Here is a 20,060-nt window from a genome sequence, read left to right as displayed (position 1 = left end):
CTTTGGCAAGGCGCGGCTTAAAATGCAAAGAGGTGGAGCAGAGGCACTCCTCAGCAATCACTCTCAATCAGCAGCAATCACTCTCAATCTCTTTCACCCTTAAGGCAGTCAACCAAACAAAGAGCAGTCAACCAAACAAAGAGCAGTTCCCCAGCTATCACACCTTAGAATTTTAGGCAGCCCCACAAACCTTAGAATGTAGTCCTTCAAAACTCAAGAAATTCTCAGCAATTTCTCCAGCTGTCTCAGCTATCAGAGCTGCTCTGCTCTGCTCCTCTCAGACCTCTGTGAGATGTGCTCAGCCTTTGGCAAGGCGCGGCTTAAAATGCTTAAAAAGCAACTTCATAGTATGCTATGCATATTTGTGTATGAAAAAGCCTCATTAAATAATGTTAGATTTACTTGTTTTTAAATATGTACAAGACTGTACTGGTAATAGTGTAGTGATTATACTGTAAAATTGCATGGTTTAAAATTTTTGTTGTTTTTTCCCCAGAACAAGAGTTATCTGAAAGTCATTTTGCTTCAAAGAGCAATTAATATTAACCTTCATGCAGTTTTCCAAAGAGGCTCTTTTTATCTTAACCAAAGGTACAGATATATATAAATGGCAGGTGACCACAAAAGGATAAAGAACGCTTGTCAAGGATGATCTTGGCTGATCTTGCACTGAGCAGGGGTTGGACTAGATGGCTTTTATGGCCTCTTCCAACTCTGTGATTCTATAATTCCATTCTAGCTGTGTTTATTTTGTTAATGAAAACAGATCAAAGCTACACAACCTTTAGAGGGCAGAAAAGGCATTTATTTTTCCCCCAAAAGGTGAAAATTGTTTTGTCTGTAATAATGAACAGGAAAGGAAGTTCTCACCCTTGTAACCAGCAGCATTGGTTTTCCAGTCATTAGCAATCAGATGTCCTGCCCGTGAAGTCCTTACAATGATATGTTGTACATCTCTCCACGTCAGTAGTCGACTAAAGAAAGACAGTGAAAAACAGTCATAGAGTAATGTTATCAAAAGGGGGATGAGTGAATCTCAAAGCAAAAAGTATTCAAAACAAAAGGGCACAGTCTGTTAACGTTTCAGTCTCACATGTGCAAGACCAGGGCCTTTTTTGTAGAAAAGCCCAGCAGGAACTCATTTGTATATTAGGCCACATCCCCTGACATCAAGTCAGCCAGAACTACGTTCTTGTGTGTTCCTGCAAAAAAGAAGAAGAAAGCCCTATGCAAGACAGAGAATGCTTTAACAAGCAGGAAGTGCTTCATATCCAAAGCATTCAGCATGCTTTTAGGTAACTAAAAATCATTCATATTATCTAGAGATAAATTATATACATACATTTTTATATATACTTACTTATTTTTCACCAATAATGCTTGCCCACATTGGGGTAGATCCAGCAATTAGTCAGCAGAAGGCAACAATGGTTTGCAGATCTTTCCCACATTTCCCAAGAATCAACTTCCCTGGGGTTAGAAAGAGCTGTTAGGCAAAGAGTAGGCCTTTCTGACTCCAAAAAAGTTTATTCTTGGGATCACAGAACCCTCCCACCATGCTATCAGGAGGCTGCTATGGGACGGGGAAAGTGAATGAAGTCACCTTTCCTGCCTCTTCTGTCAGTGGAATTTTGCTGATGGAACAGGCAAAGAGATTTTGTTCCATTCCTTCTTCCCACTATAGCCCCCTGACAGACTATTAGACTCCTCAGGTGCTGCAATCCTGGCAATGAACTTTCCTCTCAAGCTGGAAAGTACTTTTGGAGGGAGGGGAATGCAGGACAGGTCTGTGATTCTTTGTCCATGGATCACAGGATCCAGCCTACCAACATAGCCCAGGGGAGTTAATTTCAAGACTACCACACATTTTAATAAATTGTTTGCAGCCCCTGGTGCTCATCAGCTGCACATAGGGTGCTGCTGCCTTTCTGAAGAACAGAAGCTCTCAGTGCTAGCACCTTTCAGGTAGAGCTGCCTCTGTGGCCTGCCAACTCTTATCCATCTCCCCCTTTTGTTTGTAGGATAACATCCTTAATGAAATTTGGCACTTGGACCGTAAAGGTTGACTGCCTCTGATCTAGAGAGCCTCCATAGATCATTTGACCATAACCTTGATTTCTTTTGATAACCTAAAACTCTGAAAATATATAATTGGAACCAAAGCATGTCTAATATATATTCCCAACAAAATAATGTCCAGATTTAAGTACTCCAGTAACTGTAGCTGAAATGTTGGAAACAACTCCATAATTGATGGACTTCTTTTTCTTTAACTCAGTAATATGAAGAAGCCACTATTAGTTTTGCATTATAGTTATTGCTCCTTTTTCTGTTCTGAGTCTGACAATACTTCTGAATTGGCAATCAGCATAGTTTACAACTAGATTATAGATGTCTGGCATATTAACATGTCAACTGCCCACAAAACCAGTGGAATAAAAGACAGTTTCTGAAAATAACAACAAAGATTAAAAAGATTAAAAAGCAAATATTCATAAATGATATCAGATAACTCAAGACAAGTATTTCATCCACAGAGATAATTCAAAATATTCTTGTCTGAATCTCCATTTTAACATGGACCCTTCTTACATTCTTCCATCAAAAGAATTAACAGGTATCACTGAGAGTAATGCAACTTTCTGATACTTTTAAAATTGTTTTCCTTGAAAATGCTGTCTTTTTCACATGTGGTTCCTCATCAGTTTCTAACAACAATACTATTTATAATCTAGTAATCCAGTGAGTGCTCCCTTCTCATTTGGTGGCCAAAGTATTTGAGCTTCAGCTTCAGCATCTGGCCTTCCAGGGAACAGTCAGGGTTGATTTCCCTTAGGACTGACTGATTTGATCTTCTTGCAGTCCAAGGGACTCTCAAGAGTCTTCTCCAGCACCACAATTTGAAAGCATCTGGTCTTCTGCGCTCAACCTTCCTTATGGTCCAACTCTCACAGCCATACATTACTACTAGGAATACTATCACTTTGACTATATGGACTTTTTATTGTACTGTCTAGGTTTGCCATAGCTGTCCTCCCAGAGCAAACATCTTTTAATTTCATGGCTACAGTCAACATCAGCACTGGAGAAGACCCTGATGTTGGGAAAGACAGAAGGCAAAAGAAGATGACGACAGCAAAAGATGCAGATGACCAATATGCAGACGACACCCAGCTCTATCTATTGCTGGGTGGCCAGTCCGACTGTACCCTGAAAAATCTTGACCTGGCTCTTTAAGCCGTAGCATCTTGGCTCAGGCTGAGTCGGTTGAAGCTGAATCCGAAGGTTCTCTATCTGAGCCGAGGTGGTCCGGGGTGGGGGGAATCCCTTCGTCGGCTCTTGACGGGGTGCCACTAATACCGGCTGCTAAGGTCAAGAGCTTAGGTGTGCTCCTGGAGTCCTCTCTTACAATTGAGGCCCAGGTAGCAGCCACTTTTGTCATCTTCGGCGGGTGTGGCAGTTGGCCCCTTTCCTGGAGCATGACGACTTACCAATGGTGATCCATGCTATGGTCACCTCTGGAACAGATCACTGTAATGCTCTCTACATGGGGCTACCCTTGACGCTGACTCGGAAACTTCAGCTAGTGCAGAATGATGCGGCATGGCTGTTAATGGGGCTCCCTCGATGGGAGCACATTCAGCCAGTGCTGAAAGAGCTGCACTGGTTACCTATTGTGTTCCGAGTCCGGTCCAAGGTGTTGGTTTTGACCTTTAAAGCCCTCTATGGTCAGGGGCCTGTCTATCTATGGGACCGCCTTTCTCCACATGTTCCCCAGAGAGCACTGCGTTCAGGGACAAAAAAATCTACTGTCCATCCCTGGACCAAAGGAGGCTTGGTTGCGTTTGACATGGGCTAGGCCTTCTTGGTGGCAGCACCAGAACTGTGGAACACTCTCCCGGAGGCCATAAGGGCCCTGCGGGATCTTTCTACTTTCCGCAGGGCCTGCAAGACTGAATTGTTCCAACAGGCCTTTGATATCTAGCCGGGAGAGAACTGCCACCCCATATCATTATAGAGCTACTATGTGATCACCATCAGAAAAGAAGAATTCGCATCTATTGCAGTGGTACAGCACCACGTAATGGTTTTAAATTGTAACTATATTTTATTAGTTTTAACTTGTAAATATGAGTGTTGTTAGCCACCCTGAGTCCGCTTGCGGAGAGGGCGGGATAGAAATTTAAAGTAAATAATAAATAAATAAAAACAATGAGATGGCTGGATAGCATTATTGATGTCACTGACATGAATTTGAGCAGACTTCGAAGGATGGTGGAAGACAGGAGGGCCTGGCATGACTTAGTGCATGGAGTTGCAAAGAATTGGATATGACAGTGTGACTGAACAACAAAATTTAGTGTGGGCAAGAGTTTTTTTAAAAATGAACCACAGAAGATTCAATTACTGTTAAAGATAAAAACTAAAAATAATAATGTATGAAACAATAGCTTAAATATCCACAAAACTTCTGCCTGGCTATTGCCATTAATGTTAAAAATGAAAATTAGGCAAAATTTAACATAGGAAATGATAGCTTAAATACATATCACCTACCAAACTTCTGTCTGGCTATTACCATGAGCAAATGCTTTCATGTTTCTGATTATGATGATACATATAAAAGCTGTTTGGAATCATCCATATGAAGGATTAAAAACCTGTATTAAAAGTGAATAATTTTATGAATACTCTGAGCAGACACAGAACTTTATGTGTCTGGTATTCAGTACACAACTTAATACTTGTAGGCCACTAACAGACCGGCACTTTGGGCTGACCCAGAGGTGCCTCAGAAGGTGACCAAACCCCCCCTTCCGCACAGTAACACCTGGCAGCTGTCCTGATCCCATACTCACCCCATCCTCAAGGCCGATCCACCCGCCTCAAAAAGGCACCATTTCAAAAGTGGTGCCTTTTCGCCGGGGCGCCTCCGAAGTGGCTTCTGGCCATCTGGAAGGCTGGGAAGCACCTGAATAGTGCCTGAGGAGCCGTGAACGGGATGCGTGAGCATTCCAGACACTCCCTGGGCACCCACGGCCTGCCCCTTTTTTGAGCACCATCCGGAAGGTCTGGGGCGCTCTATTTCCAGCCAGCTTTATTTGGGGCTGCTTCAAGCCGCCCCAAACCAGCCATCTGATATCACCTGTAATTATTCAAATCTATTTAATGTGTTCCAGGCAATCTTGTCTGATGAGGAGCTTAGCTTTCCAAAATGTTGTATTTGAACATATTTTCTATGTGAAAAGTAAACACTATTAGTTGCTAATTTGCTGATATAGATTAACAATGCAATCCTATGCAGAGTTACTCCAATCTAAATCCATTGACTTCAGAGGGTTTAGGCAGGTGCATCTCTGTACCAAATTGCATTGCTAATCTGTGAGATCTACACACATTCTGGAGTTTGGAGTTTCTTCTGTTCCTGCTGAGCTAGGGTAGGCATAAAGTTAAGATAACATTTCAAATTTACAAAACTAATTATATAGGGAAGAAATATACATGAAAAACTCATGCATGCAAACCTTTTATATCAAATCTATGCTTCGGTTTCATTAGGCAACTAGAGACAGCATGTCATCCACCATGATTTAATTAAAGATCTAATCCCATGAGTGCCCTTTACACCCCATTATATCAGTTCAGTATTAGACTGGAACTCAATACTCCAGTACTACATGTTGAGTTGTTCTTGGCTACTGAGAAAAATCTTTTTTGGCCAGTAAGTGAATGAGGAAATAAAATAAAAAGGAATAGTCTAAGAGCTGATTTCTGTTGTAATGCTAAAAATGCCTTGTCATGGATTCCTCTTTTCCTAAGCCCAGGAAGAAGAGAGACCTATTTTAAAGACAGGGTCAAACAAGTTACCAAAAGTCCTGAAAAATCGTAAACCCTCTCTCCAGGCTAAAACAGTAGGCTAACACCAGAATCTTTGATTAATCTTTGAACTCCAGATTAAAAAGGTCAGACCTCTGAGCCTTTCAGGGAATTACTCCAGAAAGTCAACCCTTTCTGGAATTCTGAGTTTCCAAACTAAATATTGAACATGGGTAGAGCAGTTCAAGGCTTCTGGACTTAGCTATTGAGGCTATGGAGACAAAAAACACACCAAGTTAATAAAATAAATGTTTTATTTAATGTGCAAAAATATTTAAAGCAGACAAGACAGTAAAGGGATTCAAAACAAGAAAACCACACTTATTCAGAATATTAATATTCTGCTTGAAAAGCAAATAGCTACCAACAGTTCCCATAGATATTAAGTCAGCATCCTCTCCAACAAAGCAAGGCCTTAGTCTTCAGGAACAGCTGCTATTTTAACCACTGACATGATGACTTGCCAGTAGTTCAACAGCCAACTCTTAGGCAAAAGCATAGCTGTCTTAGAGAAATGGAGTCTGATTGCCTCTGGGCCCTAGAGCCAATCACAGTCCAAGAGTGATGTAACCACTCTCTCTAGTTACCAGGGAACCAAGATCACATGCTGCAGTTTAGTGTCCTTGGTTCTCAGAGTTCAAGATACATTTATTCAGCCAAGTGGCCTATAGCCAAGGTTTCTTTGCCCAGGCTGGCTTGACCAAACTTTTGTAAGGAACCAAAATACATTACATGCCTTTGATTCTCCAACATATATAATTTGCATCACTGAATGTGTCATGTTAACACTTATGCTTTGCTTCAGTTCTGTTTTTTAGACTTCAGGTTGGTTCTATGACCCAAATCCTATTTCATTGTTTATTGAATGTCTCATCCTGTTGATTGTATTAACTTATCCTCTGTAATCTGCCTTGAGACTCAGTGACAATGGCAGACTATAAATAAATTAAATACAATTTTTAAAATAAATAAGTAATAAAATACAATGTTCAAAAGTTGTGCTTTTGTTGTTACAATCTAATCCGCACATTTTCTGACCTTCTGAAAACAGACACAGGGACTGAACTAAGATTCTAATCTGATATGCAGAATTGTGTCTTGAATATATATCAATATTAATTTTTGTGACTTGGCCTGCAAGAGAGATATTCTATGTAGTGCTATCTTTCCTGGTTTGCTTGGAAATGTTATGGAACTTAAATGAGGGACTGAGACATAAAAAGGTAGCTATGAGATGTTGACATCAACTTTCATTCTGATATTAGCATTCAAGGGAACATTACAATATGTTTTGCATTTTTCCCTTCTCTGAAAGCAGATACATAGGTCAACCTGGCATGTAGAGTTGAATTCCAGAACTATGTCCTGAATAACATGCACTATATTCATTCTGATATTGCAGTGTTCAAAAATATATATGTCAGAAGGGAGAATTGAATTAAAGGCCTCTTTTGGGACAAAAATGTTGATACCTATTTAAATATAAAATTATTTGCTTTCTTTGTATTTACATGTAAGTACATTGAATTGCAAAGAATCGGACATGACTTGGATCCAGTGACTTCTTTCTGCTTTGAGGCACCTTGCTTCAGAGTCGGTTCCAGACTTGTTCCAACAGAGGCACACTGAGAGGAACAACGGCAGCCTCCCCTTACCCCCTTACCAGCTTCAGCGTGGGTGTCTCCTTAAAGCGTTCTCTTATGAGAGCACAGGACGCGACGAAGCTCTGTTCACCCCTCCCTTCTGGGAGGAAAGAAAAGCCTCGTTGCATCCTGCACTCTCTCAGCAAAAATGCCATATTTCAGCAATGTTACAGTGTGACACGCTTCTGGTTTTAAGTGTGTTTTGATAGCCTTCATCTGACACACTTATTTTCAATATCTGGAACCAATGCTCATTCAAATTGCAGCACATTAGTCTGGTCAAATTCACAAACGGCATTAGCGCTTCTCACTACAAGCTCATGGTGCACAGCCTTGGGAATAGGGTTGCCAGCTCTGGACTGGGAAATCCCTGATTTTTTTTTGGGGGGGGGTGGAATCAGGAGAGAATGGTATTTGGGAAGGGAAGGCACTTCAGAGGGTACAATGCCATAGAGTCCACCTTCCAAAGCAGCTGTTTTCTCCAGGGGAACTGGTTTCTTTTGCCTGGAGATCAGCTGTAATCCAAGGAGATCTCCAGCTACCACATGGAGGTTGGCAACCCTGCTCAGGAGCCAGAGGGGCTCCTGGATTGGAAGGAAACCCCATGGTGGTGGTGTTTCCTCAGATCCCCTGTTCTCCCTTGGGCAGTACTCCTGTCTCTTTCTGGAGTTTATCAGGTTTCTTCTCTAACAATTCTGAGCCAGATTCAGGAATGAGAATTGATACTTCTTTTAGAACTCATGGCACCACTAAAAAAGGAGGCACTGAGAGTCTACATAACTTGGGAACCATCTAAGATGCAGTGCAGCACACTGAAACATGAGTGGGAAATATGGAAGAATAATTGATATCACCTTGTGAGCTAAAGTGCCTTCAATTCATGCAAAGGAACCACAGGATCCAATTCACTGATTCCAACCAATCTATTTTTTCTACATTTAGATAGGTGTTCATCAGTTTCCCACTGAATGCCATTAAAGCAAATACTGCAGCTTGCACAACACCCCTACCCCCCCCCCCAAAAAAAAAGTTTATTGGAATTAACAGGTTTATAATTAAAGGATTTTTTTTACTTGTTTGAATTTAAAATCAAAAGAATGAAATGATTTCATTTATGTAGCAGAGTTTACTGTGTAGCAGAATTCATTTGTGCACATATGCAATTATTTCATATATGTAGAAAAAGTTAACCAGCATAATAAATGCAAATTCACATGCATCTTAAAAATGCTTCAGTAATCACAGAATCCAAACAGCTGAAAAATGACAAGAGTATTTTTAATTTATGGTACAAGAAGGACATGTCCTGAAATAAGCAGCATAAATTTATACATGCTGTTGTGTTTCATTTTTCCTTTCTTATGGGAAGAATGGGAGAGAGAAGTCTACATCTCAAGACTTATCCACTGTAATGACCTTCCTGTATTTGGTCCTTATTTTAAAGACTAACTTTTATTAGCTTTTCCAGACTTCTTCCATGTCCTGAAGTCTAACTAAGTGGATGGATTTAACTGCTGTTGTGCCATGTCATCACTAGAGGGCACTACAGTGCCTACCAAGCCTAACATACTTTGGGTTTTAAATTACTGTTCCTATTATTAACAAACATAGTTTGATCAATAACTTCATATTTAACTACTTAATATTAAGATAGGTAAAAAAAGATATAGCATTGGAAAAAGTGCAGAAAAGGGCAATTAGAATGATCAAAGGGTTGGAACACTTTCCCTATGAAGAACGTTAAGATGCTTGGGGCTCTTTAGTTTAGAGAAACGTCAACTGAGGGGTGATATGATAGAGGTTTACAAGATTATGCATGAAACAGAGAAGGTGGAGAAAGACATACTTTTCTCTCTTTCTCACAATACGAGAACTTGTGGATATTCAATGAAATTGCTGAGCAGTGGGGTTAGAACCGATAAAAGGAAGTACTTCTTCACCAAAGGGTGGTTAACACATGGAATTCACTCCCACAGGAAGTGGTGGTGACTGCAAGCATAGAAAGCTTCAAGAGGGGATTGGATAAATATATGGAGCAGAGGTCCAGCAGTGACTATTAGCTGCAGTGTATTGTTGGAGCTCTCTGTCTGGGGCATGATGTTCTGTATTCTTGGTGCTTGGGAGGGGCATAGTGGGAGGGCTTCTAGTGTCCTGGCCCCATTGATGGACCTCCTGATGGTGTCTGGGTTTTTTTGGCCACTGTGTGACACAGAGTGTTGGACTGGTTGGGCCATTGGCATGATCCAACATGGCTTTTCTTATGTTCTTATGCTATTTAATCTGTTTTAATCCAAATATATTTCTCTCTCTCTTCCTTCCCCCCAAGGACTGTGATGTAAATAAATTATATATATAATTTGGAGCCAGATTATGGTGTCATTGATTTCCCAAAACACACTATGTAACGGGTTTGCAAATTCAGACAGTCTGAATCCAAGTATTACATTTCTGCTACTTTTCCTTACCAGGTCTATAGGGATGAGCTTCACAACAGTAGGTCTGAACTTAATGCTCTTAAGATTGTGTGTCACTGTTTTATACATTCCCATAGAACATTTATTAATCTTTTTTTATCTCCTCCAATAGTGTATCTGTACAGGTACTGTTCTTCCACTCAGTGTAAGGCTGGCATTACAAGAAAAGTCAGTGAAAGCCATGAATGGCAGAAAAGCTGCTAGTACTAATCCACAAATGTTATTACAAAATTTTGTGCAGGGGGTTTCCCTGGTAGTATCTTCCAGTGAACCTATGAATCTATGTGCTATTTTCCTGTATGGTGAGCTATCAATACGGCAAATCAGGTTGAGCTTTTAAGTATTTAAATCAGGGGTGTCAAATATGTGGTCCAGTCCACAGGACACATCTGGTGCACGCAGGGCTCAAATCTGTCCCCCGAGCAACTTCCATCTCCTGCTTCCTTTCCAGAGCTGCTGCTGCAGCTGCACAATAGCTTGGTTTTCCCCAGTTCCCTCAGTGGCTCTTTCTTTCCTGCTTCCTGCCTTTTGCCTCACTCCCCCAGTCCCCCCTTCTCTCACACACACACAGCTTCTGCTTCGGAGGGGGGGAGGAGAGAGAGAGAGAGAGCAAGCAAGCTCTGTGGCTGCTTCTTGTTACATGTGGGAGAGATAGAAAGACAATTCTCTCTCTCTCTCTCTCACACACACACACACAGCTTCTGCTTCTTTCTCTGGGGCTGTTCCTCCTCTTTTGGAGAGACAAGAGCAGGGGAAAGGACAGAGAGGGGAAACAAAGTCAGAGTCATATGGTTGGTTTAAACCAACAATGTTTTATTATAGGTATAAGCTTTTGTGTGCCAGCACGCTCCTGCTTCTTCAGAGCGAAAGTGGGTGGATTCTTCTGATTCTTCTGACAAGCACAATGTACATTGAGAAAATTATTTTGACTTAATCTGAAAAGTTGTTTAACGAAAAAGACTGAATTTCTCTGTTCCTATCTGGATTTATTTCCTTTCAAAAAGACCCTGATTAGGAATTAGAGCACTTGGATTGGTCCTTAGAAAGTGGAGTGATTTCAGATGCCCAATGATAATAGCACACACTGGTAATAGTAGCTCTCAATTCAGACCAAAGAAGATGCACTGTCTTGAACTTCATTATCAATTGCAATTCAGTAGTCTCTCTTTTTAATCTATCTTTAAAATTCTATTATAAGAGCACTGCTACTCTTAGCAACAGAATGTTCTGGTTTCTAATGCCAGACTGTCCATTTATTCTTTTCATCCTCCTAGACTGAATCCTCCTGGACAGAATTGAGACATAGGTTTCCTGTCTCATTACCAACACTGGTATCTCCATGCCTACTACCCCTCTGCATATCACAATCTCTGCTAATTCAATCAAACCTGCTATTGTCACTCATTTGCTATTGCCATTTGGCATCTGAAATCACCTTTATAAAATTTATATCTCCAGTACTTCGTGTTTACCAGCCCATGCATCCTAAAGGCTGAATCAGGCCCTTGAAGAGCTCCTATCAGGCCCCTGAGCAACTGGCTGTCATCTGCTTCCTTCTCTCTCTTGCTTCCTACTGTATCACAGCTTGCTTTGCAAGGCTTGCTCAATCACACAGGAGCTGCAGAGCAAAACCTCTATTTTCTCCATTGGCTAAGGCTCCTCCCTTGGAGAGGATGTGGGGGAGAGAGAACTTGCTTTGCAAGGCTCTCTCAATCACTCAGCAGAGTTACTGAGCCAAACCTCTCTTTCTTTATTGGCTGAGGCTTCTCCCCCCCCTGGTCTCCTACGGAAGGAAGGAAAGAGCCAGAGTTTCCTTTGCCCAGTTCCCTGGCTCCCATGGGAGAGATACAAAGAAAGCACCTTTAAGACCAACAAGTGCTAATGCTTTAAGCATGTTTTATTTTAAGGTTTTTTTTAAAAACATCTTTAATTGTGTTTGCCTGTGCCCTTCATAAAGTTTTATCTCTGTTGCCTGGCACTACATTTTATGACACTTATGGCCTAGCCCAACAAGGCCTCATTTATATCAAATCAAATAAATAATGAGTTTGACACCCCTATGTTACACTTTATGGCATGCATGGCCTGGCTCAGGAAAGTGACACATGTCAGATCTATCCCTTGTAACAAATTAGTTTGACACCTCTGTTCCAGATCCTGTAAACTCAGGTTGGCTGGAAGATCCTCCTGACCTTGAAGAATTATACAGTCTTCAGGGTCAGATTGAGTTTTAGCCTATGCAACAACACTGTTTCCTTGCTTATGATGACTGGTTCTTGCCTTAAGGCTAGCCGTGATATGTGCACACTGTTCTATATACAGAGAGATATATGCTTCGATTCCAGAAGCTTTGGTCAGGTGGAAGGACATCTTTGTAACATAACACTTCTCTTGTGTTATGTTCCTAATGTTCCTTCCCTCTGTGAGTTGGATCCAACCAGCTCTTTCACTTTGCCCACACCAATGACTATGCTGGAAATTATGAGACCTGCACAGACAAATCCGTGAGGGAAGGGGGCTGCAGTAAAGAGGTGCCTTGGGCAAGCTCAAGCCAAAAAGCATGGGGCTTTTCTTGTATTTTACAGCCAAGCCAAAAAGCAGCCTGAATCCCACAATGTCAGTGGAAAGTAAGCTCTTGCATTTGGAAGGACTCCTCTGGATATCAACCAGAATAATTGTGAAGATATTGGTACCTTAAGTATTAAAACATATAACTGAGATACTGAAAGATAATAGAACACCACTAGTGGTCACACACAACCAGGGGCGACCCAACGCCCCATGGCGCCCTAAGCAGTCTTGCTGCCTGGTGCCCCCCCAAAAGCACCCCCACGCCTCCCCTCATGGCTCCGTGCAACCCCCATGGCTCCTCCCCTCCCCACCGCGCCTCCTCCTCCCCCTCCTTGCCTCGCCTCCTCTTCCCCCTTCCCAAGCCTTCCCTATCCCACGTCGATTTCAATGCTGGAAATGGTTCTAGCGCCACTTTCCGGCTATCTAAAGCCTTCCCTCCAGCCAATCACTTGATTGGCAGGCAAACCGTGCCATGGGGCCAGGCCCCGCTCACAGTCTGTCAGGACAAGTATTCTGAAAGGGCAGCTCCGCTGCCGCTTACTCCTCTCCCATCCAGGAAGTGAGGAGGGGAGGAGTCAGTGGCAGCAGAGCTGCCCTTTCAGGACACTTGTCCTGACAGACTGTAAGCATGGCCTGGCCCTGCGGTTTTGCCTGCTGATCAAGTGATCGGGCATGGGACAGGGCTTTAGATAGCTGGAATGCAGCACTAGAGCCGGTTCCAGCATTGAAATCGACATGGGGTGAGGAAGGGTCAGAAAGGAGGAGGAGGGGGGAGGCGCTGGGGGTGGGGAGGCATAATGGGGAGGGGAGAGGTGTGGGGGGTTCAGAGCCATGGGGGGAGGCGAAGGGAAGGGAATGGAGGGGCAGGCGGCAGCAGCAGTGGTGGTAGTGGCCGGCGGGCGGGGAAGGCAGGCAAACTAGGTGCTTGTCTGGGGTGCTGGGAGCCCAATTTGGCACCTCCACCCTCTTGGCACCCTAGGTAACCTCCTAGTTTGCCTAGTGGGTGAGCCGGCCCTGCACACAACTCTCAACCAATGCTCCCTCTAAGCTGTGGAGTCTTATGTGCAAGAATACTACTTCATGAGCTACTAGTTTGCTCTGCAGCTATCTTTCCTAAGCTGAGACAAACATATGTGAGCTGGAGGCTAAAAAACTATGGTCGTTTTCGCACTCACCTTCCGCCGGCGCGACCCCCCTCTTCACCGCGCAGGATCTGCACGGATTTCGCACTAAACGCTGCGGAGCAGCCAGAAAAGCCAGAAGCTCCCGTCGCAAAAGCCGCGCAAACGCCAAACTGCTTTTTGGCGGTTTCAGTTTGAGCGGCTTTTGCGCCGGGAGCTTCCGGCTTTTCTGGCTGCTCCGCAGCGTTTAGTGCGAAATCCGCGCAGATCCTGCGCGGTGAAGAGGGGGGTCGCGCCGGCGGAAGGTGAGTGCGAAAACGACCTATGAGTTAGCTTCACACTAACTCAGCTTCGAGGGAACACTGCTCTCAACTCAAAAGAGTTCAATGTACCATCAATGACTTACAACATTTATTGGACAGTGACAGCGCTCTTTCAAAAGTTCTGGGGTGGGAGGGGGGAGTGGCAAACCTTTTCTTGCACACAGACAGCCCTGAATCTCAAACAACTCCTCACCCACAACAATACAGCATCTCATTTGAGCATGGACACTAGTACCAGAGCTTGCAATAAACCCAAATGCCAACTTTGCTGCAATTTACACCAAGATGACACAATCACTAGACCTAACAGCATCAACTATACAATCTCAGGCTCATTCACTTGCTCATCTTCTGACATTATATATGCCATTAAATACTGACAATGCCCTTCAGTTCTCTATACAGAGCAAACAGGACAATCTCTATGCAAAAGGATAAATGGACACAAATCTGACATTACAAAACTGAGAAACCTGTAGGAGACCACTTCATCCTTCCAGGACATTCAGTGGGTGACCTCAAAGTAGCTGTTTTACTGCAAAGGAACTTCAAGAATAGAGTGGAAAGGGAAATTGCTGAATTACAAGTTTTTATAAAACTTAGAACAAACACCAGCCCGGGACTGAACAGGGATACTGGTTTCTTATCTCATTAAATATGCTAAACTCATTCTCACCAAGTAGAGCTATAAATCCACTGTATTCCAATGTATTTCTCTTTTAGAATAGTGTATCAGAATAATGTCTTTTCTGTATTGACAAACTGGAATAAGGGATGTTGGTTGTTTATCTCATTACATATACTAAACCCATCTTGCACTATATTCTAATTTTTTTTATTATTGGCAAAGTGGAATGATGTTTATAATGCTATGCTACATGTTAAAAAGTAAATTAGGTGGACAGAAATGCTTCTAAGAAAAAGATATTCTCAGTTTAACCCATGCTTGAGCTGAAATAGAGCAATTAACAAACTCTACATTTACTATCTTGGGATGGTGGACTCTCACCATTGTTCTCCATTTCTGACATGTTGATTGCCTTTGCTGTTTTCTCACACAACTGATACTATCCAGACCAAAACTGCTATTCTTTCAGTTTGTTAATTTCACTATTTTGCCACTAGATTCTTTCTACTATTTTGCATGCTTAACCTCTGCTCACCAGCTATATGTAACACTGTTCACTGTACCCCATTTCTGTCTGTACCCCATTCACCATCTGACGAAGTATGCATGCACACGAAAGCTTACATTTTGAATAAAACTTTGTTGGAATTAAAGGTGCTACTGGACTCCAATTTTCTTCTATTGCTTCAGACCAACACGGCTGCCCATCTGAAACCTTTTTGGATACTATACTACTTTTGTTCTGCACATACCACAAGGAAGTAAGTTAAAATCAATTGAATATTTATGGCATTTGTTTGCTTAATACAATTTGTTTCTTTTATATTAGGAATGCTAGAGTTACATAGATGTTAATTTATTAATGTACAAGTTTCTGATATAACAAAGACAGAAATGATGGGCTAATTTCAGCTGTATACAATTGGTTTCAAACACAGATGGCCTTTTGTCACAAAAAACTTCAGAACTAACACATGTGATACACTAACTGGTTGAAGGTTACATAGTTTTGTAATTTCCAGTGTATTCTATTTTAACTCATTATCATGAGGCTCATATGATTATGGACCAGGGCTTCTTTTGTAGCAGGAACTCCTTTGCATATTAAGCCACACACCCCTGATGTAGCCAATCCTCCTGGAGCTTACAGTAGACCCTGTACTAAGAGCCCTGTAAGCTCTTGGAGGATTGGCTACATCAGGGGTGTGTGGCCTAATACGCAAAGAAGTTCCTGTTACAAAAAAATGCCCTGTGTAATTAGTGTAGGCTTCAGCTACGTGTGAATGTTTGAGGTGATTCCCATACAAACACAAGTTCTTGTTTATAAGATTACAAGCTATTTGGAGCCTGCTTTGGTCCCACTCCAAAAGTGATAATGATTATTATGACTGTAAACTCTTTGGAGTCCAGGTTAAAGGTCCCATTTCAAAGTGATACCAAGACTATATATTTATTCATTCATCTTGGACCTGATGAAGATTTGAAACGGTGCACTTTGGCTCGACCTGCTGTTGTCCACATATATATTTGGAATTCATTTCTGGAATCTGTGTAAAAATTGTGTATGATTGGCTATCACTAAAATATTCTTATTGTTGTGTTGTTGTGCCTGTAAGTAGTGCATTTTTGATTTGGATTCTCCACACTGCAGTCCATTGTTTTGGCTGCTGAACAGAGCAAGCAGCCAGGCCTAGTTAAGTCATGCTAGGCAGATGGCATCAAGTCACCCAAAGGATGCTGCCATAACTAGGGTAGTCAACCTCCAGGTGGAGCCTGAAGTTCTCCTGTTGTCACAACTGAACTCTGAACAACAGATCTCTCTCCCCCAGGAAAAAAATAACTGCTTTGAAGGGTGGACTCTGTGGTGTTATATTCAGTTGAGGGCTCTCTCCTCCCCAAACTCTGGCTTCCTTAGACTCCACCACATAATCTCCAGGAATTTCCTACCAACCTGGAAGCTGGCAACTGTAGTAAGGACTGGGCCCAATCAGTTCTCCCTCAATGGCCAAAACAGGGCTAGAAAGGGCCTCCCCCACTGCCTGTTACTGACAAAACCAAGTTTGGTTGGTTTTTACTGACAAATGAATGCTTGGTTGCGTAGCAACAGCCACTGCCTAACAGCTTCCCCAGTGGCCCAGCAGGCAGGAGAAGCAGATTCAACCAATGGGAGGTAAGTACAGTTGAGTGGCAGATGATCTGCCTATGGCTGATGTGGTATTCACCACAGCCAGTGGGAGAGTCAGAAAATGCCAGCACATAAGGGTTTCTTATATATAGGATTATATCCTAACAGAAATTCTGTTTCAAAGTTATTTGGAAGCTTTCTGATACTTCTACTTCTCCTCTTATGCAACTGGAAAAATGAAATTGATTATGAAAGTCATATTACTATGGCAAGGTTTTCCTGTGCAAGCAAAAGTTATATCGGTACAAGAGCTTGTTGTCTTCAAGAAACAAAATAATTGTTTTGATTTCACTTATACTTTTCAATTTTTATATTGATGAGACTCAATAGCTACCATATCAAGGGTCAGAACTGAAACTTATACTTTATACCATCGTGCTTTATACCAGGGGTGGCCAAACTGTGGCTTGGGAGCCATATATGGTTCTTTCACACATGATGTGTGGCTCTTGAAGTCCCCACCGCCCCATTGGCCAGCTTGGAAAAGGCATTTGTCTCTTTAATCACTTCTCCAAACCAAGCCATGCGGTGGTTTGGAAAATGCATTTAAAGTTGCTTTCTTTCCATTTCTCCCCCCATCTATTCACCTTCCTTCCTTCCTTCTCTTGCATCTCTCAAACATCTGATGTTTATTCTATCTGGCTCTTACATTAAGCAAGTTTGGCCACCCCTGCTTTATACAATGATCAATGCAATAAACACAATATTTTTCAAAAGAAACACAATTCCAACTGTTTGTCCAAAATATTTCAGAAAACCTCATCCTAAAAACCCAATACAATAATTGGAGACAGAAAAAGAAATATAGAACTATCAAAGTATTTCTATTTTTTTTTTCTTGGAGTTGCATCACACATTATTTTCTGACATTAATCTGTATGTCAGAAAACGTGCTTATGGGAAAACTGTACTTTGTAACTTTAAATGCAATCACAAACAGAATGCCATCAAACTTCAATGGATTTAGAAAGGCATAACGGTGCTTTTTCCACTGCATTGTATCTTTCTGTGTGACATACAGAGATAGGGAAGCTTATTTTAAAGCAATATAGAAAAAAGTGTTTGTAAAACAAGTCAAAATAGGATCCTTTCTCTATGAAAGTCACAGACAGGAACTCATTAATCGTGATTTTTTTTTTTTTGCCATCAAGTCACAGCTGATTTATGAGAACCCTGTGGGGGTTTCAGGCTTGTCAGTCCCAAGATCCTAGTGGGGGATCCCCTGTTTTGTAGGCTCCTCCCTGCCACTAGCCAGCTGGCCAGTGGGGGAAGCCCCACCCCAAGTGTCTTTAGATCTCAGACAGGGTTAAAAGGTTGCTGACTGCTTCTGTTTTGGAATGGGTGTGTGTGCCTTTAAATCTCCACAAGACTGAAGCTGCAGGGGGACAGGGCAAGGAAGCAGAGCCACATGTGTGTGAGAGGAAGCCAGACAGCCCAGTCCTTCCTTTTGCATTCCTTTCAGAAGCTGTTTGAGATGGTAAAGAGATTGTTTTAAAAAGGATACTAAAGACTTAACTAGCACCTGATTAAGGGATAGAGGAAAACTTCACCCCCTAGATCTCTCTCACATTAAGTTGGTTGAAATACAGCAGATTGTTACATTCAGCAACTCCGGTGAATAAAGCTATCGACATCATTGCCCCAGGGAGATCACAAAAGTGTGGGCATGGAAACTGCCCACTTATTTTGGCTGCTTTGTGTGTGTGTGTTCATCTAGCAGCTGCTGAGGAACAAAAAAGACAAAAAAAAAGGGAGGAAGAAATGAAGACTGTATTCAGGGGAACTGCACTGCTGTATTTATTTATTTGGAATGGAAAAGTCTCCTGGTTCCATCCCCAAAGTCTCCCAGCTTCACCCCCAAAGTCTCCAAATATTTCTTGATTTGGACCTGGCAACCCTAGGGAGTTTCAAGGCAACAGACATTTAGGGGTGCCACTGCCTGCTTCTGCATCATAACTAGTATTCCTTGGTGGTCTCCCATCCAAATACTGATCATGCTCTACTCTTAGTTTCCAAGATCTGACAACATTGGACTAGCCTAGGCTATCCAGATCAGGGCCTTAATAGTCTTAGCATTCATTTAATGTCCCAAGAAATAGCTCATACTCTGCCATAAATTTTGCTAGTCTTTAAGGAGCTACTGAATTCTTGCTCATTTCTCCTGGTAGAAAAAGAAGGCCACATTTCCAGAGCTGAGCAGCATCTCTAAATAGCTCATCATCATTTGCTTACTGCTTTCAGAGTTCACAAGCCAAGAAACATTTAATATACAACAAAATGAGACAGAAAGGTGGGACCCCTCTCTTAAAACATTGAACATTGCAGCTGTCGGCCAAGTAATAACAACAGTTAGATCTTATTCATAAGACCACAAGAAATTATTACTATGTCCCAGTACTTCTGAAAGGAGTTTAAAAAGAAAGTGAATTTGAAAACCTAGAAATAGAAGAAACATATAATTAGAGAGTTCTCACATTTTAAGTGTAACTTTTGAAGACTAGAGAAGAACAGTAAACACTTGACAAGCCCATTGTTGCAGATAGCAAAACTTCAACAGATTTTTAAAAATGTTTACCATTAATTAAACACACTGTGATATAGAATCAGCTGTATCACTATGGGTCCTATATACACATTTAACTACTGTATGTAATGGATCACAGCTGCAGCAAATATGATGTCCCCTCCCCACACACAGTATTTTCAGAATTCAGTCTTCATAATATTATGGTAAAATTATTTTGACTGGAAGAGTAATGCTTTTTTAATTTTATAGTTAGGGAACAGAACCTGGGAGACATTAACTTTCAGTGTTGTCCAGAACCAATCTGTGCTATGCTTATTTTCTTCTAAGTAGTGTTTTGGATTGTTTGGCTGTTCCACTCCACCATCTTTATAATAGTGTCCCTCACATACCGCCTTTTCATATTAGCAACATGGCATATTTCTGTAAGGAGACCTATTGTACCCAAGGAGATGGACAGAGCAGAATGGGAGAAAATATGAGCAATTCAGCCTCAGCAATGAAGCCATGGGCTAAGACTGACAGAAGCAGACAGGCTGGCAGAGAAAACACTCTGGATCCTGCAGAGATTGACATGGTGGCAGCTCTTCCACTGATAGGGAGAATGAGGGTCTCTCTCAAGGTATGAGGACTCAGGCTAAGGAGGAGGGAATGACCAGTTTCTCACAGGGTGAACTGATTCTATCTCATGCCAAGATTACTCTTTTGGAGTTG

The 20,060-nt window shown here is 41.9% G+C and overlaps 1 protein-coding gene across 2 annotated transcripts in view; it reads right to left on the bottom strand.

The window, feature by feature from the left end:
• The window catches only part of PCSK5 (proprotein convertase subtilisin/kexin type 5), a 429,617-nt gene that overhangs the window by 170,413 nt on the left and 239,144 nt on the right, over positions 1 to 20,060 (bottom strand). For both annotated transcript variants that reach the window (XM_060237482.1, XM_060237481.1), the window contains exon 10: positions 871 to 974. In XM_060237482.1, the coding sequence (XP_060093465.1) occupies positions 871 to 974 (104 nt within the window). The remainder of the gene's footprint in view (positions 1 to 870; positions 975 to 20,060) is intronic.

The sequence above is a fragment of the Heteronotia binoei genome, chromosome 4, assembly GCF_032191835.1.
Source record: "Heteronotia binoei isolate CCM8104 ecotype False Entrance Well chromosome 4, APGP_CSIRO_Hbin_v1, whole genome shotgun sequence".
Classification (NCBI taxonomy): Eukaryota; Metazoa; Chordata; class Lepidosauria; order Squamata; family Gekkonidae; genus Heteronotia; species Heteronotia binoei.
Note: the sequence above shows the minus strand (reverse complement) of the source record. Positions and strands in the feature narration are given on the sequence as shown.